The sequence below is a fragment of the Peromyscus maniculatus genome, chromosome 3 (assembly GCF_049852395.1).
Source record: "Peromyscus maniculatus bairdii isolate BWxNUB_F1_BW_parent chromosome 3, HU_Pman_BW_mat_3.1, whole genome shotgun sequence".
In the NCBI taxonomy this organism is placed as follows: domain Eukaryota; kingdom Metazoa; phylum Chordata; class Mammalia; order Rodentia; family Cricetidae; genus Peromyscus; species Peromyscus maniculatus.
Window position 1 is genome coordinate 169,436,043 of NC_134854.1, and position 26,242 is coordinate 169,462,284.

Genomic DNA, 26,242 nt, shown 5'->3' on the forward strand with positions numbered 1-26,242 from the left:
AGCAATAACTAAGGCAGCCTTAATATGAGTGCCCGGTAGACAAGTCTGTGGGACATTTTCCTGACTAATGACTGATGTTGGAAGGCCCAGCCTACTGGGGACAGTGCCACTCAGAGCAGGTGGCCCTGGGTTGCAGAGCAAGCTATGAAAAACAAACAGTAAGCAGTTTTCCTCTATGGTCCCTGCTCAGTTCTTGCCTTCAGGTTTCTACGCTGACATTCTGACCCCTGACACACTAGGGACCTAAGTTCCAACTCAAGGAAATGGGAACATGCTATTAAAATGTAGTCTGAGAAGACATTCTGTACATGAAAGCACTCTGACCTGTGGTGGTACACTAAGGACAGACAGAGGGAAATGGTCCAGGGTGTGATAAGCACATGTATGGAAGTCAGAGGAAAATTGTGTGATTTAGTTTTCTCCTACCTTGTGGGTTCTAGAGACCCAACTCCAGGAACTGTCAGGCTTGGCAGCACATACCCATACTACTCAGCTATCTCACCCACCAGCTTGGATATACAACTCTCAAAAATCTTGTTTAAAGCTTCTATGTGGATTTTTGAGTTCCTCATAATTCTGCAGTTTTACACAATGTCCAGGTCTGACCCTGCCCACAGACAATGAAACCTCGTCACAGACATTCTAGTACTATGGACATTCAGGTTAAAATCAGGACATGAAGTTCTCTGCATGACAATTGTAACATCCATTTATTTTTTTTTTCCTATTTCAGTTGTATTTGTTAACTTCCCAGTTTAACTCACATTCTTTTCTGACATATAGCCATATGAATTTGAGGTCACTTTTCAGAAAATGCACTAAAATTACTTATGCTTGCCTGTTAACTTTTTAAAATACTGATGAAAGAACACTACAAACATACCACTAGAGAGTCAAAATAGGAACAAAGCTCAAAAACACCAGACAAAAACCAAGGAAGAGTAAAAATGCTCATTTTATCAATCTATTGCTCCCATCTCCACTGTATAGCCCAAGATGGCCTGCTGGAATTGCAGGCCTGCATTATCACATCCAGCTTCTCCTTTTTCAAATATTTGAATGCCCTCAGTGTCTGAGTTTAAACTCTTCCAATGTTAAATGGAAGGCTGATATGGATGGAGTTATTGTCACAAGAGTCTAGGACAGAGGTATAAGGCAGGCAAATGGTACCACTGGGAGCTGCCCATGCACACACTCTGTTAGACCAGACTACTCAGGCTGGCTGGGCTCAGAGGCTGATCTGGACCTTGTAGGTCATTCTTACTTTATTGGGTTCTATTTTGTTCCATATTTGCTTGTTCCACTATTTTGTAATTAGGACAAAGGTGAGAGGTTCAATTAGTCTAAGAATGCTTAGTCACACCTCAAATTGTCTTAAATATTTTTATCCTTCTGAACATATACCTAATTTCCACCTACAGTTATTTTAAAGATATACAGTAGTAAATCAACTAAAAAGACAGGTGGGCATGGGTCTAAGGACTGCCACCACCCCTGGGCATGGCTCTGGTGAGTGAGTTGCTAAATGGTGGTGGGCAGGACCATCTAGTGAGTCTTCTCCAGGAAGGCCTTGCAGCACCTGAGGCATTGTTGGTACACCACTTCGAAGTCAGAATCATTGCCATAATAGGGATCTTCAGTAATGAGTTGTTTCTGAGGATCACAGCTTCCAAATAACTCAATTTTAGCTTTTCGGTTTTTAACTTGATTACTTCTTCTATTCAAATCTCTCAGATTGCTTTCATCCATACACAGTATATAATCAAATGTGGCAAAGTCTTTTGTAATCTGCCGTGCAACGTGATTCATGGGGGTGCCATGTTTTCTCATGCAGCTCTGCCCACGATAGTCAGGGGGGGTTCCCCACTTCATAGGTGGATGTAGCCGCACTGTCTATCCTCCAATTTTCATCAGTTACCAATTTTCTGAAAACTGCTTCTGCAATGGGTGACCGGCAAATGTTACCGAGACACACGAACAACACTGACTTGGACCCAACCTCTGCCATCTTTCGGTACAGACGCTGGCCAACATCCATTTATTCTTGAGTCCCCACCCCAGCTCATCAAAATAGAGCTTATACTATGTCTTTATGAAGAAAATTTTATATTTATTTTATGTGTATGGGGTGTTTTTGTCTGCCTCTAACTTGCACCGTGTGCCTGCCTGGTCCCCAAGGAGGCCAGACTGTATCAGAGCCCCTGGAACCAGACCTACAGATACTTGAGCTGTCATATGGGTACTGGGAACCCAACGTGGGTCTTCTGCAAGAGTAGTCAGTCCTCTTAACAAGTGAGTGATCTCTCCAGGCCCTGAAAAATATTCTTATCAGAGACCTTTAAAACAAAATCACAAAACAGCTCCTTTTATTTTCTAATAAGACTAAATTTATTCAATACCCTAGAGTAAAAGTTTTGATTATAAGTATCCAACAGTATAAAAAGTACAAAACAGATCTGTAGATTTCTAATATATTAATACAAAGTGCATGACTACATACAGTACATCCTACAGGCAGAGTGGAGGGGAGAAGACTGTGGCTGAGGTCTAGTAATAAATAAATAAATACAGAAGTAGAGATGATCCATCAAAGTATATTCTACCACCAATACTGCAGCCAAATGTACACAAAAAAAAAAAAATCCCATGTCAAAGTAACGCAGGAGAATGGTAATGGCTGGACTCTGTACTATGTCAAGGGCCGTGGAGAACCAACCCACGTGCATGTGGTGGCTTGTACTAGGTAGGTTTTCCAAAAAGGAAAGAGACACACAATGTAAAACTATAAAACTATAAGATGCCACAAACTGTGGCCCTCCTTGTTGTGAAACACAACAGACTTTAATAAAACTCCAGTTTTTAAAATAATTATGAGTGACAGAATACTAAGGCAGCCATATACCTCTCCCTCTGAGAGAGGTCTGAAATGGCACTATTGTTTTTCCTGAATTTTGAGAAGAGGAAATCAGACTTCAGTAGGGCTCAAGTGAGAAGCCCTTGCTGAGATCTCCATGTGAGGAGCTCCATTCAGCTATCTTGATGTTCAGGACCCCAACTCTAAGAAGCCAACCTCAACACACAACTCTTTTCTTCTAATCAACTTTAAATAGTGGGAGAAAAATAAAACAACAAAACCCCAAACCCTAATAAAGTTATGACAAGGCAAAGAGCTACTCTATAGATAAAACCTCCACAAAGGTCAACTGAGGTAATCCAGAGCTAGAACTGAATCATGTGGATTTCAGTGAATCCCAGACAGTTGTGTAACACCAATGTCAATTATTTACACACTGCAAGCCCTCTAAGAAATGTGCCCCAAGCAGCATCAACTGTGCCCCATGCATCCCCAGGACTTACACATTCTGTTTAAGTAGTTTCTAACCACCTGTTCCCTACCGTGTGGTGATGCTTTGGTACTATCCCTATAGGACCCTGCCCATCCTACAGGCTTGCCTTCCCCAGAAAGAGCTCTGGTTCTGTTTGTTAAGGTTCACATAAAGTCTTTTATCAAATATTATGATGAAGGGAGGCGACAGGTACTACCTGTGTTCAGAAATTACTTCCTCCTTCAAGCTATTTGCAGAAAGCTCATTCTGTCCTGCTTAATAATCAGTAGTACAGGTCTGATTCATCAGAACCTTGGCAACACCTTAGCATTTAAAAATGTTTAACTACCTCTAGGGGCAGGTCATGCTGAGTTTTGACAAATTATCATGAGGGAAAACAAGTGTAGCCAGCCATTTTAAAATGCCCCAACCACTGCCTCTCCACAGAAAGACTAAACTACGTATGGTTTATCACACAACAAATCCCATCTGTCCCCTGAAATCCCCTAATTTTGTTCATTAAAGGGGATTTAAAAAAAAAAAAAGACTTAAAGAGCACTTTACAGCAGCATTCAGCTTTCCTATGAAATACTCAGCATCTTAAATATTATGTACACTTTTTTCTTGTAGTAAGCTAGAAACTGGCTTCAGAGTTTGTTGGATGGGGGACGGGTAACCCATTAAAAACTATTCTAGAAAATGTCTTTTGGCAGAATAGCAGGTATCCAAGTTAAAAATAGGAGGGTCAGTTTGTTGCTTTGTGGTCTTTTCAAAGTTTAAATCACTCTTTGTTCCCTTCTACATGAACCTCAGTCACCACTCCTGAGTGGAGATGGGCAGAGGCGCCGGGCCCTGCTCCTCAGGCTTCTCAGCAGCTGCTTTCTTGCTGCTGCAGCAAGGCTTGAAGAGATGTGTGTCGATGAGGACTTCCCCAAAACGGCCCTTATAGATGATACCACAACATATTTTCTGTCTAAAATAAAGGAGAACAAGATATATTACAAGTGTGCATTTTCAGAACTCAAGTTGTTCAGTTTGGCTGTCGCCACCTTTACCTTCCAAGCCATCCTTCCAGTCCCACAGCTTCTACTCTCTTGAAACACATTTTGGTCCGATCTTTTTAGTAAATCCTACTCTTCTGATTTTCTGCCTATTTCCTTTTGATTCCCTTTATTTCTACACTTACCTTTAGGATTTATGTACTTTATTGATCTTAGATACTCAGATTATTTATGAAAAAACAATCCTGCTTAATCTACCTCTATATCCTAAAAGCAATAGTCATTTACCCATACACCTTGATGTGGAACTTGTGTGTGCGCATGTGCACATGCAAATGTGTAGAAACTTGAGTTTAACATGGGGCGTCTTCCTCAATTGCCCCTCACCTGGAGCTCACCAATCTGGCTAGACTAGCTGGCTAGCAAAACCCTGGGATCCTATCTCTGCCTCCCCAGTGCTGAGATCAAAAATCAACCTCAAGCTCACACAGTTATGTTCCTTTGTATGTTCCAATCTGTATTATATGTTCACTTCCATTTATATGGGTTGGTTTCTATTACTTTGTTTTGCTGTATGTAATTTTCCTGTCTCTTATCTTGTATAGAATATACTTTACCTTGTTAGATTCTTTGATTATCCATCTTTGAAATGCTAATGTTATCACTATGATCACTAATTAATTTGGGTTCTACTATTCCTTTCTGTTCAGGGAAGAGCTAGGTATAGACTGAACCTAGGTCCTTACACATACTAATTAAAACCTATATGCCCAGCCCTATTCTACCATATTACTTCACTTTTTCTGTTCTACTCTTCCTACTTTACTATCTTTTATATGGGATAATAATGTGAAATAATCCATCTATACACTGTGAATATGTATCATTCATTGGTTAATAAAAAGCTGACAGGCTGGTAGCCAGGCAGGAATGCCAAACTGAGAATGATGGGAAGGAAGGCAGAGTCAGAAGGAGATGTCACCCAGCCACCAAGCAAGCAGGATGTATAGAAAATGAGATAATAAGCCGTGAGCCATGTGGCAAAGCATATATTTAAATATAAATAAATAATATATATTATATGTTAACAAGTGTAATAATTAGCTACAACAAGCCTGAGCTATCAGCCAAGTATTTATGATTCATATTCAGCCTCTGAGTAGGTTATTTGGGACCAAGAAGTCAGGACAGGAAAATTCTGATTACAGGTTAACTTATACTAATTCAACACTGTCTGTTGGCTTTAGTCACTTCATAGAATTCTAGCTACTCAGTATATTTAGTATCAGCAAGGCAAGGACACTTTAAATCCACCATCATCTTTACTACCACAGACTCAACAAGTAATAACCCTCTCCCTCTATTTTATTATTTATTTATTTATTTTTATTTATTTATTTGTTTGTTTGTTTGTTTGTTTGTTTATTTATTTATTTATTTATTTATTTATTTATTTATTTATTTATTTATTTATTTATTTATTTATTTATGTGTGTCCAGGTGCTCACTAAGGCCAAAAGATGTCATATCACCTAGAGCTGGAGTTATAGGCAGTTACAAGCTTCCAGACACCAGGATGCTGGGAGCTCAACTCTGGTCCTCTCAAAGAGCCAACTGCTCTTAACAAACGTGCTCTCGACCACCAAGCTCTCTAGATCCTCTTCATTTCAAATTTCCACAACTACATTTTTATTGGCGGTGTGTGTGTGGGGGGGGGGGGGGGCGGTGCTTCAAGACAGTTTAAGTAGCCCTGGCTGTCCTGGAACTCCCTCTGTAGACCAGGCTAATTTTGAACTCACAGAGATCCACCTGCCTCTGTCTCACAAGTGCTGGGATTAAGGGTATGCAACACCAGGCCCAGCTCATAATTACATAATTTTTAAAGTGTTTAAATTTACCTCAATATTTACTATTTCATCCATTCCTCAGTTTTAATCTGGGATCTCTTTGTCCCTTTGTAGATAACTCTATTTTCCAGTCAAAATAATTTGTTTGGGGGCTGGAGAGATGGCTCAGAGGTTAAGAGCACCGACTGCTCTTCCAGAGGACCTGAGTTCAATTCCCAGCAACCACATGGTGGCTCACAACCATCTGTAATGGAGATCTGGTGCCCTCTTCTGGCCTGCAGGCAGAACACTGTATACATAATAAATAAATAAATCTTTAAAAAAAAAAAAATTTGTTTGGTTTTGAAGCAGGGTCCAGAGCTGCCTCAAACAGGCATGAGACATCATGCTTGGCTCCTGTCAACTGTCTCATGCACTTGTGCATAAGATATTTTTTGCTAAATACAGTTTTATTTTGGGCCTGTCTGTCTGTCTCTGTGTCTCTGTCTCTTTCTCTCGTTCTATTGGTTTTTCAAAACCTAGAATTCACTCTGTAAACCAGGCTGACCTTGAACTCAAGAGATCTGCCTGCCTCTGTGTCATAATTGCTGGGATTAAAGGTCACCATGCCTGGCTCAGAGCTAATATCTCTTAGCCAACTGAAGACATTAATATACTGGTTTCTAGCTTGCTTTATGCAAATTTCAAAGAATCCATCTTTGTGTCTTGATTGTTCCTGTGAAAGCAGTGTATTTTCTCCATACAGACCTATACTGTCCTTCATAATGTCTTATCTGTTTTCTGTATCCTAGAGATACTACCTTTTCTTTGGAAATATTTTCCCTTTCCTAATTATTGACTCTTTTTGGTCTTTGGCCACATATCCACATTTTATCTGGCCTGAGTGTTCCCTATCACCACGATAATTTTAACTGCCAACCTGACATAATCTAGAACTGAGCTGGGAAAACTTGCCCACTATGTGTGGCACTGATCCTAGACTGTGAAAGAGTAGAGGATGCTGGCTGAGCACAGGCACACATAGGTCACACTATTTCCTCTGCTCTTGACGGATGTGCTGTGGGCAGTCCTCTCAAGCTTCTATTACTATGACTTCCCCATGGTGACAGACACTGTAACCTGGAACTGTGAGCTAAAATATCCTTTCTCCCCACATATTTATCTCAGCAAGCAGAAATGAAACTAAGACACCTTTTAAGAGACTTTAAACCACTTGTCCTTTTTTTTAGAGATAACTGTCTGAATAGCTAGGTCTTATTCCATCAATGTAAATTTAAGTACCTTGATGTATGTCTTACATTCAAGGTCTGTTCAATTCCTGCCAATCCAACTTCCTATTTGTGCCACGAGTTATTTCTCAAGTACTTTCAACTGCTATATACCCAGAACACTGTAGTCAGTAGTTGAGATGGGTTGGTTATTATAAACAAATTTTTCTTTGGTTTTTACCTTTTCCAGTAGGTAAGATCTAAAAAGGAAAACACCGGAGTTCTATTAGAGCTGGAAGCCATCTCTGTATCTGAGCCATCATCTGACTGGTTACTGTAGCAGGGAGACTGGGCTGGAGAGGCACTTGAGGTGGTGCTGTGAGCATCAGAATCTGCATTAAACACAAAAGACATTTCCAGTTTCATCGTGTGCAAAGTCCAGGTGCTGCTCCACTTATCTATATGGAAAAATAACTCACAAAATAAAGGTTAATTTACTAACCTAGAGCTACACCAGCATATTTTTGTGCCATGCATTTAAAAGCCAGAAAAATAAAGCATACGCCCTTTATCCCAGCAACTCAGGAGGCAGAGGCACACCATCTCTGTGGGTTCACTCTCTCTAAGTTCGAGGATAGCCTGATCAGCACTGTGATTTCTAAGATAGCCGGAGATAGGTAGAGACCCAATCTCAAAACACCAAAATGAATGAATGAATGAATGAATGAATGAATGAATGAAAAGCCAGGAAAACCTTTTGGTTGATGGTCACTATGTTTTTTAGTACTGTTTAGACCAAAACCACCACTTAAACTTCCCGTCTATCCAGGACATGGATAGAACAGTTCTCTAACTCAGAGAAACAATTATTAATATTTATTAAACACCAAAGCTTTAGTTTAAATTTTGTGTGTACATATACACATATGCAGACAACCCTGGAGACCAGAGGTTATCTGATGCCCTGGAGCTAGAGTCTGAGGCAGTCATGAGCTAGTTGATAAGGGCGATTGATGGGCCAAGCTTCTCTGCAAGAGCAGTGACACCCTGGGCCATCTCTCCAGCCTCACTGAAACATTTTCTGGAGTGCTTACAAGGGCAGGAGATATAGTTCAGTAGTGAAGTGCTTTCCTGGCACAAAGCCTTAGGTTTGAGCTCTAGCATTCAAGGAAAACAAAAGCTTATAAATGTAAGGATCTCACAAGTTCCTCTTTAAAAATCCTTACATAAATAATGTAAAATTAAACATCTAAAATAAAATATCATGTGTTATTAGTATGCCATTTCATTTTAATAAATGGTATTCAACTTCCTAAAGACAAAATCTTCACGAGTATCACACCTGAAAGGAGTAATCTAGCAGGATACTCAAACCTCCCAAACACCAGCAGACAGCTTCTGTGTGAGGGAGGCTCTCTATCCTAAACATTTCAAATTTCAGTGTGTACCACTTTTACATTTAAAAGCTGCCCTTAGATTAATCTAAGACTTTGGGATACCAAGATATATAACAACTGTATACAATGAAGAACTGTAATTGTTAAGTCTTAATTAGTAAGGATTAGTTAGGCATGAACAAGAGAGCACGAGGCAGGTGGGCAACAAACGAAGTCTCAAGCTTCTTTGAATTAAAACCTCCAAAACATTTAACAACTTTCATTTATCTTTATTGTAGTAGTGACTCATGTACAAAATTAATAAAGAGACGACAACAAACTAGCCATTCTATCTACTGTGAATAACTACATTCTTATTATGAAATACTCGTGTGTTTAATCTAGCAGTTTTGCCTCAGGTCCCCAGGATTAAACAGGTATTATACAGGAACAAGAGGCTGTTTCCATTTTCAAAGTCTAAAGTCTAAACTGAACATATGGATAACCACAACCTCCACCAATAGTCTATGAACCCAGTATGAACTTGACATTCCAACACAACACATGTGTCTTACACTGAAAGGTCAGAAGCTACTTTCCTCCATGTGAGTGATGATTTCTAAAGTTCCTTTCCAGAAATCTAGGCTTTGGTTGAATGCTGTGTCCACTAATTTGCTGACTTTTCTGCACATCTCCAGGACTTAATTTCTTTATGTATAAAACCCAAGTAAACAAGCTGGCAGTGCAGTCTGGAATATTAAAATGTCAATAAAGACACACTGTCCTGGTATGCTTTGAAAAAGTAGCTACCTATTATAAGTGTGTGTGTGTGTGTGTGTGTGTGTGAGAGAGAGAGAGAGAAAGAGAGAGAGAGAGAGAGAGAGAGAGAGAGAGAGAGAGAGAAGAGAAGAGAAGAGAAGAGAAGAGAAGAGAAGAGAAGAGAAGAGAAGAGAAGAGAAGAGAAGAGAAGAGAAGAGAAGGAGAATGTTGGTTGTCTGTGTACATGTTTACCCATGGTATGAGAAAGCCAGACTGACATCTTTACTGAGGCAGGGTCTCTCACTGAATTCAGTGCTCACTTGTCCCAGGGATCCCTTATCTCTGAATCTTGAGTGTTGTGATCACAGGCAGGCATGTCTGCCCAGCTTTTTGTTGTTGCTGCATTTATTAGTGTATGTATATAAGCATATACACGTCACAGTGCATGTGCAGAAGTCAGAGGAAAACTTTTTGGAAGTCGGTTCTCCTAACACATTGGTCCTGGAGATTAGAGACTCCAGTTGTCAGGCCTGGGCAGCAACTGCCTTTCCAGATGAGCTCCCTTGCAGGCTCCACCCAGCCTTTATGTGGGTGCTGGGGTCTGACTCAAGTCCTCATGTTTTTGCAGCAAGCTCTTTATACACTCCAGGATCTCCCAAGCCCCTTTAGTTACTTTAAGATATCAAAATAAGAACACACAAAAAGAAAAAAAAGAAAAGAAAAGAAAAGGAAAAGAACACATAGTCACTGATTCAATAGTACCTTCCAAAGGCTAAGACTCCAAAACAGGAAGGGGTCCACCTCAGTCCTTAGCAGACAGTAAGCAGGAAATGGATTCACGTACTGTAAAACCAGCCCCGGTCAAAAATAAAACACTAAAATTCAGTACTCAAAAACAAACTCACTGTGGCGTTTAAATTCCTTCTGCAGTTTACTGATCTGGTTGCTTTTCATCCTGTTTCCAGATAGAGTTTTCACTTTCTTTGGTTTCAGTGTTGTCTTTAGACTGGGTCCTGCCCTTGCATCTACCACCTGGAAGAAAATACTGAATATTTAATGCCATTTGGGCCTATGCTTACTTGAGAACCAGTTTGATACTCAAGAGTGACAAGGGTCCTCTGTACCTTTAACCATTACATGATAGAAAAGAATAAGCGCAACTTAGACCATTCTGCATGCTAATCCCTAAATTTATCAACCACAGGAGCATTTCATCTCACTTGTCTAGCATGGCATGGTTCTACTTCTTAGGCCTTCAACATAAAAGGTTGTCCTTAGCCGGGCGGTGGTGGCAGCGCATGCCTTTAATCCCAGCACTCGGGAGGCAGAGGCAGGCGGATCTTTGTGAGTTCAAGGCCAGCCTGGTCTACAGAGCGAGATCCAGGAAAGGTGCAAAGCTACACAGAGAAAACTTGTCACGAAACACCAAAAAATAAATAAATAAATAAATAAATAAATAAATAAATAAATAAATAAATAAATAAATAAAAATAAAAGATTGTCATCACCCTCAAATACCACAACCGTGATTTCCTCAGATAAGCTATTAAAGGAAAGCTTATTTACATGTTAAGGTAACAGGTCCACGGGAAACCACTGCAGTAATTTAACACTGTCACAGGGCAGCACTGTGCTGTGTAAAGAAAAGCACCTAATTAAGCAAAATATCTTATGTAATGTAAATTTCATAAATCTTGGCCACAGATGGGGGCTCATACCTGTACCTGAGAGACAGGGTAATAAAATCAGAATCAAGTTGTCCTCTGCCATACTGGGAGCTTGAGGCTAGCCGAGGCTACATGAGACTTTGTCTTAAAGCAAAAAAAAAAAAAAAAAAAAATCTGAAAAGCTACCTAACATTATTCAAGAATTTAACAAAACTCTAGACTAGGGGATACTAAGCAGTACAAGTTTAATCTAGCATGTTCCACACTCTAGTTCAATCCCTAGCACCAAAAATGAAAAAGCATTGAGGGCTGGAGAAATGGTATAGCAATTAAAAGCACATGCTGCTCTTGCAGAAAGTGAATTCGGGTCACAACATCCACCTGGTGGCTCACAGCCATCTGTACTCCAGTACCAGGGGATCCAACGTCCTCTTTTGGCCTCTGCAGGCACCAGGGGTACGTGGCACACATACATAAAAGTAAACAAAACACACATATAGATTGAAAATAAATATATCTTCAAAAATAACATTAAAAAAGTGTTGCTCAGATCATCTAGATCAAATGAGGGAGCGCTTTTCCAGCAGACTGAGTGCCATGCCCAGGCACAGCTCCAAAGGATATAACAGCCCCCACCTCTGGTACACTTACACAGACATAATTTTTAAAAATACAAACATATCTAAATATATTTTATATAATTTAGTGACGTGGGCAAAAAAAGTAAAAAAGGATAACAGAATCCACATCAACACTGCTGACCTTCACAAATTATCCAGAACAGCATCCATCTAGCCTTTTATTTTATAGGCACTACCTCATTCAGGTCCCACAGTAGCTCTATGGACAGCTGACAGCTTTATAGCCTGTCAGACAAGTAGTAAGTAGGCAGTAAACACACGACTAAACCTATGCGCTCATGAATTCGAAGCAGCATGTCAGTCTAAGAGTGAAAAGGATCCACGTCTAACTCTGGGACTTACTAGAAATGAAGTCTTAGAATCTGACAATCTGCAACAAAATCTCCAATGAGGGTATTGTAGACAGACCAGGAAATGCAACACCAGGCTAGTTTTTCTTTATCTTTTAGCCTTTTCTATCCTAGTGATATAGAATTTCCTAAATTGGGAATGCTGGTGTAAGTTTATTTTAAAAGAGACAGAAAAAGATGAACTAACATGATTCCAGTTTTTTTTTGATCCCGCTGGCAACTTCTTCCATCTTTTCACAAGCAACACACAGGCATTGCAGATGTCTCCAGAGCGAGTCTCATGCAACCTGCGAGAAAAACAGAATGTTATCACACTTGGAGAAAAATACATCCATTTATGGCTCATAGATGCCATTTCTGACTATCCTAACATGATCTAGTCCACTGTTTCTCTAGTGCATTTCAGATATGAAATTAATATGCCAGTAAGTGGTCGTACACCCATGTGTATACATACAGGCAACACTAAATGGAGTCAGTGGTATTTTAAAAGAAATTCTTTGGGTTTTTTTTTTTTTAATCCTATGGTTTTTTTTTTTTTTAATTGGTTTTAGACAGTGTCTCAATATTCACTCCTGGCTGTCCTAGAACTCAATTTGTGAATTAGTCAGGCCTCACTCAGACTCAGAGAGAGCTGCCTGTCTCTGCCTCTAGAGTGCTGGGATTAAAGGTGTACACCATCATGCCAGGCCCCTCAGTGGGTTCTTTTTTAAAAAAAGAAGAGAGAAAAGAGCCTGGGTAGTTGAAATTGGAAGAAAAAAAATGATGGGGGAGTGGTGGGAAAGGAATGAGATGGGGTAGATTTGATACGCACGCACGCATACATGCACGCGCCAGCTAAATTTTCAATTAAAAAATTATTAGCTTCTAGAGACCCAATCATATCAATGTATTCCATTCAAAAATCTTTCTTAAGTCAGGTGTAGTGGTGCACACCCTTAATCCCAGCACATGGGAGGCAGGGGCAGTTGGATCTCTTTAAATTCAAAGCCAGCCTGGTATAGACATAGTGAGTTCCAGGGCAACTAAAGCTACACAATGAGAGCCTGCCTTTAAAAACAAAACAAAAGAAAAAATCAGATTTATTTAATTTTTATGTGTGTAAGTGTGTACCATGTGTGTGCCTGGCACCATAGAGATCAGAAGGAGTAAGATCTCCTCAAACTGGAATTCCGAACAGTTGAGTTACCATGTGTGTGCTGGGAACTGAACCAGAGTCCCTGGAAGAGCAACAAGTGTTCTTAAGGACCCCAATGTACTACATTTTAACAGTTTAAAACTAAAGAATACAAAGTCTGAGCTGCGGTGATGCATACCTACAATCTCAGTATTCAGGATGTAGAGGGAAGAGGGCTACTATGAGTAGCATGGGCTAGAATGACACACACACTTTAAAAACACAGTAGGCCAGAAAGGGTAATACACACACCTTTAATCCCAGCAGCCAAGAAGCAAGCTAGGTCTACCTACATGGCAAATTCCAGGGGTACATTGGGATATCCTTCCTCAAAAAAACAACTAAAAACAGTAGGACAGAGTCTATGTCTAGAATTAGCAATGAGCAAACAATAAATGCTTTAAGAAAAAGTAGCATGTGGTCTGGGGTGATGGCTCAGTGTGTGAAACACTTCTTGAACAAACACCAGCAGGATCTGAATTCAAATATCCAGAACTTACATAAACCAGGTGTGGAAGTGTGCAACGTAAAACTGAGCATGGTCATGTGCATCTGTAATCCCAGCTCTCGTCTCTAAGAGTTGAAAGGTGGAAACAGGAGAATCTCTAGAAGTTCACAGGCCAGCTAGCCTGGCCTAAGAAGCAGGGAATAAACAGAATGACTAGGCAAGATCACTCAAGGGTGCCGACCCCAGCGTGAATGACAGAGCACACACAAGCACTCAAATATTCACATGCGTCAGGGAGTCAGTGGTGGTGCATGCCTTTGATCTCAGCACTCTGGAGGTAGAGGCAAGGGAATCTCTGAGTTGAGGCCAGCCTGGTCTACAGAGCAAGTTCCAGGACAGTCAGGGCTACTGACCCTGTCTTGAAAACAAAGTGCACATGCAATCAATCAAAATCAGTGTCATGCAAATACAGGAGCACTCTTTCTCTCAAGCATACTATCTTCTACCGCAGGAAATGGTTCAACATTAAATATTTTATTTCGTCCAGGTACTGTTGGAAAGTCAACGTACCCTGGTAAGCTTCAGGGCAGAATATCAAGTGTATTGCTATCATCCTCCTCAGCAAGTTATTTTAAGAACATGAATCCTCACTAATCCAGATATTAGAAAACTAGTGATTTTAAATATTAGCAGATTGTTCCCATTGCTTTGCATGGAAATATTTCCACACACTTTGACTATTTTTCCATCTAAGAATGGAATATAACTAATCTTACCCAAAACAGCTCTGGAAGTCCTTTTCATAACGTTTACTGTCCGTGAACCGAGAGCTGGAGGACTTGGCTCTGCAGATACAGCAGCCCTCTATACTTCGGTACATCTTTGGCTTGTGAAAACCAAACATCTTTTCTTCTGGGCAATAGCTGTAAAGACAAGGGGATTGACGCAGTTTTGTTAAGGACAATGACAAAAAACCATGCAAGAAGGACTTTGCTCTACTCAACCTTACCCCCAGCACAGGTAATTTTATAACCAAGTCTAACAAACTAGAGAGGAGCTCCCCCAGATCTACTGCTCCATAGTACGAGGGCCAGTATACAGAACATGCAGAAATGCCTGGAGCTAGGAGGCATAAATCCACTACCTCCTTTATTTCTCCCTGCCAATATTCTAGAAACGGGACAGCATTTTTCTTAAATCACACACCCTCCCAACTTACTATACCACAATCCTCAAGGGACGTAATACCTGTGGCACCTATCAGCCTATCAAAGCCCATTCTGGGCTCCGGGGTCCCTCAGTATCACAAGTACCTGTTATAGGTTTCACACTAGCCCTTCCCACCTCTTCCACCCTAAACTCCCTCCAGCTCAAGCTCATCCAACTACTCTCCTTCTTGTAACCGAGCTATTCTCACTGCTCTCTGCTCTTGCTAGTCTCGTTATGCTCTCTCTACTGTCTCTGGTTAGTCTCCTTTCTCTTACAGAACCCTGGCCATGTCCAGTTTGCTAACCATATTCACTCTGCTTTCTCCCTCTGCTCTGGACTATTCCAGATGCCTCTGGTTGTTCTCTCTCTCATATCTACAATAAAAACTTTAGTCATATCATGTAGTGGTCAGTCATGTTGGCAATTTCTTTACTGTGCCTCCTTGCATACACACATGCCATTACAAATGTGCCTAAAACTTTAGTTATAACAATCTTGGTATTTTGTGCCTTTGCATTAATGTAATTCCCCGCTAGGAAAGTTGTGTGCGTTCACCATGACCCTCCGTTCCCAAGACACAGGAGCTCCACTCAACTGTCCTCTATGGAAGGTGTTGGTGTTGGTGTGCTCTTTGATAAATGGGAAGTTCTATACAGTCACCTTTAGCTGAAAGGAAGATAGGAAAATCGCAGAAATCCAACCTTAGGAGTTTAGAAATGATGTCCATGCACTACTGAGGGAAATTAAAACTCCTCTGGTCAAAATCCCAATACTAAGGAAGGCTAAAAACTATCTTTAGGCTGGAGGCCAGTCAGACTCCACATCTAAGGTCAACTTCACCAGATCTGAATTAGGGGACACATGCCTGTAATCCCAGCACTTGAGGCAGGGCTGCCATGAGTTCAAGGTCAGTCTGGTCTGCCAAGTGGAGGGACAATAAATATGGAAACTTAAAACCAATGGCCACAAGATGTGTACACCCAACTACCAATTACCACAAAATCATCAGGCAAAGAAAAAGGTATAATTCCCTTTGCACATATTTGGAATTTATAGAGCAGTGAAGCTTCCTATCTGTCACTTAGATCATCTCTTGCCTGAGCCCAGTGACGTTCAGACCACAGCAGGTACAAAGAGGTTCACACGTAACCAAATATCCAGAGGCATGTGTATCTTTGTTTTTTTGTTTTGCTTTTTTTTTTTTTTTTTGTCGGAGCTGAGGACCGAACCCAGGGCCTTGCACTTGTTAGGCAAGCGCTCTACCACTGAGCTAAATCCCCAACCCCTTTTGTTTTGTTTTGAGACAAGAGTTTCTCTGTGTAGCCCTGGCTGTCCTGGAACTCAAGAGATCTGCCTGCCTCTGTCTGTGTCACCACATCCAGCTAAATAGGCAACTGTTAATCCCATGTTTCTTGGTGTTTTCTTTGGTGCAGGGGGCGGGCAAAGATGGATGAATAAGGCCACTAACACTTTAATTATTAAGTCTAAACTAACAGCTACCTGTAAAAATTAAGACAGAAAAACAAAGTAGCTGGATTGTTAGAAGAAAAGTAAGAAAAGTACATAATACAAAAAAACTGAAGAATAGGATGAGACGGCCTGGAGAGATGGCTCAGAGGTTAGGAGCACCAGCTGCTCTTCCAGAGGACCTGAGTTCAATTCCCAGCAACCACACGGTGGCTCACAACCTTCTGTAATGAGATCTGGTGCCCTCTTCTGGTGTGCAGGCATACATGCAGGCAGTATACTGTATACATAATAAATAAATAAATCTTTAAGAAAAAAAAGTAAGTTTTTTTAAAAAAGTTAAGATGAGGTTTTTGTTTTTGTTTTTTTAACCTGAACTCAAGAAAATTTAAAGAAAATGTCCTCCCAAACAAATGGTCATGCCACTTCAGCCAAAACAGCAAGTATCAAATGACAGACCCAAGAAACTAGACATGTATATTCCTGTTTCTTCTCTAAACATGCTCGCCATCAAGGTCAAAAGTCCACAGTTCCTCTTACAATCATCAATAGCGCTCGGAAACTTCAGCCTCTTCATGAGCAAGGACAAAGGAAGTACACAACAAAGCTCCATGCCTGCAGTCTACAAACTCTACCCTCACAGCCCCTCCCTTCCCTCAGAAAAACACCATGCCAAAACTACAGGGCACCCAGACGTCTCTAAGCTGTGAGGCTAGCTGCCTTCAAGACTGGGTTTGCCAAGAAGCCAGTCTGGTCCATTCATCACACTGACAAGCTACAGCCACCGCTCAACAGTGAAGCCAATCCGTAATGTTCTTCTTGGTGAGGACACACACAAAAGTAACCACCAGCCTGTCAAGAATTTCAACATGACTTTTAACAGCCCACCACATTCCTGTGGACTAGCTTCTGCTTGAACAAGGGTGGGGTGGGAGCAGAAACCCAGGGTCCATCCTCTTCCGGACAGTGCTGAGAAATTAGGCAAGATCCTAACCCAAGTCGTCTCTTATCAGATGACCACTCAACCCTATGAAAGCCCTTTCTGAGCTCTTCCACACCCTTAAGAGGCACCTGGGAATCTGCAGCAAACACAGAGGGTGTTCATTCCAAGCTTTGTTCACAGCAGCCCGTTAAAGTGGTGGTTTGTGTTTAACCACTGAGGTTTGGGGAGCCCTGAGAATTAACTGAAAGTATTTTCATGAAATCTATGGAGTCACTTATATTCAAAACCAAATACATCTACCCAATCCCTGTAGTGAAGCCAGACACAGCACAGCGCCCCTAAATCAGGTTATATCTGAGGAGGTGAGTGGGCCTGGCAGTTTGATTGTGATTTTGAGATTCCTGGTATTTCAAGCAACCTGGTGGCTGTTCTTTACTTCTTCCAAGGCCCAATTGTGAAACAGTAAGTAGTTCTGGAACTGCCTCACTTGCTCAAATAGCTTGGTCAGCATGCATCATATCTATACTGGGAGCGTTCTCACCACACCATTCTGCACCAGAGGCAATCACCTGCTTCCTGACTGAGGGTCAGTCCGCTGCAGCTCACAGCAGAACAGGCACCACACAATCTCATCTTAGAAAGGACTTAAAATTGTAACTTATTTTCTAACATTACAGACAGTGGTGGTGATGACAAACTGAATATCTAAAACCGCAGAACTATATGAATAGTAAATTTTATGACATACAAATTGCATCTGGAAGTCATAAATGCAAATAGGCCAGAAACCACAAGCTATGATTTCTCAATTTATTCCACAATAAATAGTTAATATGTAATAATGTATCCATTCAACATACATACTCCTTCCTGTAACTTCCTTGTATAAATATCCTCTTAACATATTTTGATGCAAAGTAAATAGCTGGCAAAGTTATAGGATGAGTGGCTATAAATATTATGCTCAATAAATAAAAATCAAAACAAAAAAAGGTGAGTTAATCTCCCATATGAAAGATAAAGGCTGAATTGGAGTGACAGCTCAGAATCTCTTGTTCTCAGCACTCACGAGGGTGGGCTCTAACTCCTATAATTTCTGCTCTAGGGGATCCAAAACTCTTTTGGCCCCCACTACACATTCATGTGCATAGCACCTCCCCCCCACATATATAATTTTATGGCTAAGTGCATGGACCGTGCCTGTAACCCAGCATTTAAAATGTGGAGGCAGAATGACTGCTGTAGCTCAAGATCAGCATCCTATACATAGGAGTTCTAGGATAGCCTGGGCTACATGAGATCCTATGCAAAATAAGGGCTGGAGAGATGGCTCAGCAGTTAAGTATACTTGTTGCTCTTCTAGAAGACCCAGGTTCAATTCCTAGCACTTACATGGTGGCTCACAATCATCTTTAACTCTAGTTCTAGGAGATCAAACACCCTCTCTTGGCCTCTTTAGGCACCAGGTACATATCTGGTGCACAGACACACACAAAGGCAAAACACACATACACATAAAACAAGAAAAAGCATCTTTTATGTTTACCTTCATTGGTGTCTCCAACAGTAAAACAGAGTACTGGGGTCTGGGGAAAGGGCCACAAGCATCATGTCCAGTTACAAAGGGGGCAAGAAGCAGCCCCCGAAAAGGCCAAGGCTTTCAAGCAGGAACAAAGAGAAGAACTAAAGCCAAGGCCTCAGGTTAGTGCCCTGTCCCGCCTCCAGCCACAGGTAAAATTAAGAAATATAGTTAAAAAGTAAGCTGTTCCTTGCACCTGACATGGTGAACCACTTCCACTATTTATATACAGATTTATATGTTTATATATGGATTCTCTGTCTATAACTACAATAAAGTGTTATGCTGGAGTCTGTTGTACATTGTAAAACACTTTAGTTTCAAGTCATAAAAATAAGTAAATAATAAATTACATAGAAAATAATTATATCCTCTAGAAAATGTAAACATGAAGTTGACTCTTGCTTTATTCTCTTCCTCAAGCTATCCATTCTTAACCAAGAGCCCCACAACCCAGATGTTATTATCATCACACTTTCATTCACCTCAAGAATCCAAAAAAGCTTAGAGAGCTTGAGTAAATTTCTTAAAAGCAAAACAGATGGAGCTGGTCAGTGGTGGTATGTGCCTTTAATCCCAGCACTTGGGAGGCAGAGGCAGGAGGATCTCGAGTTCAAAGACAGCCTGGTCTGCAAAAGTCCCAGAACTACACAGAGAAGAAACCCTGTCTCAAAAACAAACAAAACAGATGGAAAGGTATCTATGTGTTAGACAATTCACCACTGCTGATACTACAGAACAGACAACAGAACAACCCTTGTAAAGCAGCAAAGAAAAATCAAAAGACAACTTTGGAGTGAAGGCAGAAAAAGAAAATGGCAAAGTCAACATAAAAACCCACTGGTGACCACGTGGTATGGGGATCCCCAAGTTGCTGCAACTGGTAATGCTGGCATTTTAATCATAATCACTTGTGCTCACAGAACCTAGCAAACAGTGTAACTGCAGCAACACTCTTCACAAAGGGTCAACAGAAGAGTGTTGTTTCTTCTCGCACTGCTAGGTCACTTGGCTGCAGAATTCTTCAACAGGGAAACACACCGAATCAGTGCCTAGGGAAAGCAGGAGTAATACTTTCGTCCCCCCTTCTAGATACCTGCACTGAAGCTTCCAAATTCACCTCAACACTTTTAAAGTGATGGGTTTTAATTTGCCCGGAAGCTGAGTATGAGGTTGTAGACCCCACTTATTTGCAAAGAGCTCCAAACGCGTACTCAGTATCTCTAAGAAACCACATGCCTAAGCATTAACTGTAGTTGCCGTTGGGCAGAGCCTAAAACTCACTTTACAAGAAAGGGGTCCAAACTCATAAATAAGTCTTCCACTAAGACAACACAGATTAAAAATTAAATCATAAACCCAGGCCTCTGGAATTTAGATGGTATATATTAAGAAAAAAAAAATGCTAGGTCTGCCCATGTGCACAACACAAAGGGTAAACTAACTGTCCCATCCAATTCTAGATTAGGAGTGATGTGGGAAGGGGAGGAGTCTCTGTAAGCTTTCTAAGAGGCAATTAGAAATCAGTTACAGCACTTAGCCATACAGTAAATGGTGAAAAGGTATCTAGCACTTCTTCACAATTAAGAAATTGCTTCTAGGGAGGCTGAAGGAATGGCTCAGTGGTTAGGAGCACTTGATGCTCTCTCTTCCAGAGGAAGGCTTCCACAGGTCCTTGCACTCATGTGCACATACCCAAATGCACCAACATGCTTAGACATAAAAATCAATCTCTTGAAGAGAGAGAGAGAGAGAGAGAGAGAAATTTCCTTCTAGCTGAGCATGGTGACACACACCCTTAATCCCAGCACTAGGAAGGCAAAGACAGGCAGATATCTGAGTTCTAGGCCAGCCCGGTCTACACTGTGAATCCTAAGACAGCCAGGGCTACACAGAGAAACTGCCTCAAAAAAAGCAAAAAAACAAAACAAAACAAAAACAAAAAAACCCAAATTGCTTCTAATTCTATCGGCCCTTTGGTAATATTAAGGTGAAATCTAACTTCCTGCCAAGTATATGAAAATACCAGGGTACATTTTTTTTTCTTGAATTTGGTAAGATCTGCACATTACTGAAACATAAACTTTTCCAGTCCCAGAATATATCCTAGGGATTCAACTGAGTGTTTCCTGCAGGAAAAGCGAAACATAAACTTGGGAGGTTGGGGGGGGGGGTCATAAGGAAGATCGTTAAGTAATCCACTCTAACAAAAATATTAAGTAGAGACCACAGACAGACAGACACATACCTGACTCACACTTCAGAAACATTCCTAAACTTTGTTGTCATCTTAAAATACAGCTAAATCTCAACTCTTGAATATTACACACCAACACAAGGGCTAGACAATCAGAGGACAGGACTGCATCAAGCAAGCAACAACCCTAATTGCCAGTTTTGTCTTAATGCCAGCTCTTCTTCCTCAACATTTCATTTCCTCATTAGTTTTGGTCTAGTCCACTCTCAGGAAATTCTCCAACATCCCCAGCTGATTCAATTTTTTCCTTTTGCTCTCGAGAGTAATACAGCCACGTGACTACGAAACCATTCTAACCTTTAAGTGCCCCACACTGATGATAATATTGCCTCTCCAAATCTGTTGCAGCATCAGCTTCCTTGGTTATGATCCACAGCCAGACAAAAATCTGAAAGTCAACTGCTGTCTTCCCATCACTCTCTCCACGGCTCTCCCATCTAATCTCATAAAGGTCCTTATGCTGCCTTCCTTTCCTGCCTGTCCCTGTCTTTGTTAGGACTGACTTCTAGAACATGGTTATCTTCCTACAGCTCAAATATTAATCATCCTTCCAGGGTACCAACTCTTGGCTGCAGGCTAAGCTCTGAACTCCTTGGCAAGGAATTCAAAGCTTTTCGGGAGCTGGCCCTGCCTACCAGCTGCTCACAACTTGTAATACTGGTATTCCAGGAGGGCCAAATCAGCTTTGATACCTAGCCACTCCAGTGCTCAGGCTAGTGTTTCTGTCTGAGATGGCTTCCTTTCCATCCCTCACCCAGGGTTTATTCACAAAACTTTACATGTCTTTATTCTTTTAAAAATTTATTTAATTTGTATTCATACGCATGGGTATCTACAAGTGTACACACATTCATGTGTGGGGACCAGTGAAGGCCAGAAGGGAGTATTATTGAATCCCCACAGAGGAGCTGGAGTTACAGGCATGTACATGTGACATGTATGCTGAGATCTGAACTCAGGTCCTCTGAAATATCAAGTGCACTTAACTTTTGAGGCATCTCTCCATCCCCTCATCATTTCAATATTGCTTTGTTTGTTTTTTTTTTTTTTTTTTTGTTTTTTTCCTCTGTGTGGCCCTGGCTGTCCTGGAACTCCCTCTGTAGACCAGGCTCTCCTTGAACTCAGAGATCCACCTGCCTCTCCCTCCTGAGTGCTGAGATTAAAGATGTGTGCCACCACTGCTCAGATCAATTTTATTGTTTTGAAGCAGATGACCCTGAACTCAATATATAACTGAGATGACCCCAAACTCTTGATTATCCTGCTTACATCTCCTAGGTGCTGGGAGTATAGGCCTGAGCCACAATAACCAGCACTTACCTATCAAATGAGATTTCACTTACCTATTTATTGCATTATCTCCTCTGTTCAAAAGTAAACCCTGACAGGACAAACAAGTCGTGATTACATCCATGCACTAACTCTACACATGGGCATCTGCTTACTACCAAGAAAGCAGGACAGCAAAGATGAACATAAAGGCAGACTAAAAAATGAAAAAGAAAATAATTTAAAAAAAAAGGACTGCAGACATGTCTCAGCTTGTTGCTCTTCCAGGACCCTAGTTCAATTACTAGCACCCATATGGCAGCTCCCAACCATCTATGAACTCCAGTTCTAGGGACTCTGACACCCTCTCCTGGTCTCTGCAGACACCGGGCACACACCTGGTACACGTACATATACGAATTTGGTAATTAATACACAGAGTAAGTGAACAAAGTTTTCAAAAGTTTTTCCTTAATATTTAAATTTTTTAACTAAAGACTTCCCACAAAAATATAAACCAAATGATTTACTAAGATTATTAATGGTAAACAATTTTCATAAAATGGTAGAAAAATAGTTCATTCTTATTTCAAGAGGGGAGCAATTAGGAGAAATGAGTCTCACAATTAGAACTACTTCAATCAATCAAACTTATAATAGACTGAAACAAAACACACAACTAGAAATGAATTATTTTAGCCTAGGTTTCAACTTTTGTACTAGAACAAAATTTCTGTAGTAGCAAGTATCTGTGACCTTGTATTCCTGGTGGAGAAAGCAAGCCTTCTCACCTTGAAAACAAATGCCTTTCTTTTTGGATTAGATTTTTAGATTAGTCCTACAATACCAGAATCTTAGTTGCAGAAAAAATTTAAGAAAAAAGAAATCTGAAAATCAAAAGAAAGTCTTCCCCATTTAAATCTGTGAAGAATCAAAAGTGAGTACAGGACCCCAGGGACGCACTGTAGAGAAACCAGGAACGAAGTGGTGGCATTTACTAGGTATTCACCGGACTTTTTGGTGTAAAATGGTTGAATCAGATCTGGAATAGCAAACAGAAGTTGAGGGCAGTGTCTTCCCAGAACCGGTTTCTGATGGTGGGGGAGGAGCCAAACACACTCTTTCCATGCAGCATTTACGTTTCTCTGGGCAAAGGAACTGAGCTGTAAGATGTCTGCTGCCCAATCCCGAGAACAGCTCGAGGACAACAGCTGTGTCACTTACAGCCCACATTTCAGTCACTTTCAACCCTGTGGAAACAGGTATGACTGCCATTATCACAAATGAAAACACTGGACGAAGTGAATCAGCTTCCCACTGCAGACATTCTCTTTTTTGTTGGAGACAGGGTCTCTCTGTGTGGCCCTGGCTGTCCTGGAACTGGATGGATAGACCAGGCTGGCCCAAACTCACAGGTATCCTGCCTGCTTGCCTCTAACTAAGTGCTGGGATTAAAGATTTAAAGGTGCCACACCATTTGGCCCCCATCCTAGGCATTTAACCCCAGAAACTTCTGAACAATTAAGCAAGTGCTTCAGATAATGTGTTTTAATTAGGCTTACTATCTCTAGAGGGGGAAAAACGTTTTTTTTTTTTTTTAAAGAATTGTTCCTGGGAGCTGGGGAGATGGCTCAAACACTTAAAAGATTTGTTTTGACGGGCGGCTCATGCCTTTAATCCCAGCACTTGGGAGGCGGAGCAAGGCAGATCTCTGTGAGGCCAGCCTGGTCTACAGAGTGAGTTCCAGAACAGGCTCCAAAGCTACACAGAGTAAACCTGTCTCGGAGGGAGGGAGGGAGGGAGGGAGGGAGGGAGGGAGGGAGGGAGGGAGGGAGGGAGGGAGGGAGGGAAAGAAAAAGCATTTGTTGTATTAATTATGTATATGTAGGGTGTGTGCACAAGTGTGAGGGTGCCCAAAGGGGCTGCCAGGAGTGGGTGTTGGATCTCTTGAAGCTTGAGTTATTACAGTTGGTTGCAGGTCACCTGACATGGAAGTTGTGATCCCAATTTAGGCCTTCAGCTACAGCAGCAAGCAAACCAACTCTATGGCCCTGAGCACATATTTCTAAAGCAATAGCTATGGACTTGGCATGGAAAGTTAATGGTTCTCAAAGCAGCCTTAGGAAGTTGGGACTAGACAGATGGCTCAGTGGTTAAGAGTACTGGCTGCACTATATTAAACATTGAGGTTAGACAGTGGTAGTACATGACTTTAATCCTAGCATTCCAGAGGCAGAGATCCATCTGGATCTCTGTGAGTTCAAGGCCACAACGGAAACAGCCAGGCATGATGACACACACCTTTAATCCCAGCACTTCAGATCTCATGTATTGCTTGGGAAAGATACACACCTTTAATCCCAGGAAGTGATGACAGAAAGCTATAAGGCATGAGGACCAGGAACTAGAGGCTTTTTTTAAGCTTTTAGGCTTTTTAGCAGTTCAGCTGAGATCCATTGGGATTTGGCTGAGAAGTTGGCGAGGTAAGGTTAGCTGTGGCTTGTTCTGTTTCTCTGATCTTTCAGTGTTCACCCCCCTCCCACAAAAAAAAAAAAAAAAAAAAGAGTACTGGCTGCTCTTCCAAAAGACCCCGGTTCAATTCCTAGCATCCACATCACAGCTCACAACAGTCTGCAACTCCAGTTCCAGGGGATCTGGTACCCTCACAGACATACATGCAGGCAAAATGCCATTGCACATAAAAATAAATGTCTTTTTAAAAGAGAAAATAATTTTTTTTTCCATTTAAAAGTTTATTTTAGCTGGGTGGTAGTGGCACATGACTTTAATCCTAACACTCAGGAGGCAGAGGCAGGTAGATCTGAGTTCTGAGCCAGCCAGAGCTACACAGAGAAACCCTGTCGGGGTGGTGGGGTGTGTGTGTTATAGTTGTGGAGGTACCACAGTGGTACAACACTTATCTAACGTGCTATACCTGAGGTTCAAAATACAAGCATACCAAGTTTGAGGGCGGGTATTTAAAACAGTGCTACCAAGATGACTCAGCCAATAAAGTCTGACCACCTACTTACCTACCTGAATCTGACGCCTAAACTCATGTGGTAGAGATACCCAACTCCTCCAAGTAGCCCTCTAGCCTCAAATGCTCTTTAAGTCTCCCACCACCCACCAAAAAAAAAAACAAAAAAAAACGAAAAACAAAAAACAAAACACCACACACACAAGAAGGGAGTGGAAACCTTGTCTTCATTTTTCTCTTAACTCATTCAAGTCTCTTTTACAAGCACCACTTGATTGTAAGAACAGAAACATTTAGTTATACATGGTGTGTGGATTTTCCTAAGATGCTGAAGTCTTACAGTAAGCAGGCTATGAAATACAAAAGCAAACAAAAACACCCCAGACCAAACAATGTTTGCAAAGCACCTGTCTTTTCAAGTGTCCCAAGAGTCGCCCAAAGGAAAGCCAAGGTTATAACACCCAAGGTTTTTCATTTTCTTGATATGCTTTCTCTAGTCACTTCAAAAGAAATGCACCCCAAGACGGGTTATCTTTCAGTATGTTAACTTGGTCATCAAAACTCGAAAGGAATGTGTTTCTCTAATGAAACAACAAACAAACAAACTATTTCAATTTGTATGGTACATGAGGGTAAAGCATCTAATTTTATTTCCCAATCAATGCCACACCTAGATGCTAACAAACTAACTGAAACACGGGAGAAATCAGGAAAGAAGCAAGACACCATGTTTCTGGT

At 41.1% G+C, this 26,242-nt stretch overlaps 1 protein-coding gene and 1 pseudogene across 3 annotated transcripts in view; both read right to left on the bottom strand.

The window, feature by feature from the left end:
- Window positions 1-936: 936 nt before the first annotated feature.
- Sinhcaf (SIN3-HDAC complex associated factor) overlaps window positions 937-26,242 on the bottom strand; it is a 28,060-nt gene continuing 2,754 nt past the window's right edge. For 2 of the 3 annotated variants that reach the window (XM_016005197.3, XM_076568376.1), the window contains exons 2-6: window positions 14,577-14,723; window positions 12,363-12,462; window positions 10,423-10,549; window positions 7,624-7,774; window positions 2,365-4,299 (exon numbers count right to left, since the gene is read on the bottom strand). In XM_016005197.3, coding sequence (XP_015860683.1) covers window positions 4,140-4,299; window positions 7,624-7,774; window positions 10,423-10,549; window positions 12,363-12,462; window positions 14,577-14,704 — 666 coding nt within the window. In that variant the 5' untranslated portion in view covers window positions 14,705-14,723 and the 3' untranslated portion in view covers window positions 2,365-4,139. Of the gene's footprint in view, window positions 4,300-7,623; window positions 7,775-10,422; window positions 10,550-12,362; window positions 12,463-14,576; window positions 14,724-26,242 lie in introns of all 3 variants that reach the window. The other variant, XM_006986674.4, reaches the window with a different exon arrangement.
- Window positions 1,546-2,038, bottom strand: LOC102927546 (low molecular weight phosphotyrosine protein phosphatase pseudogene; annotated as a pseudogene).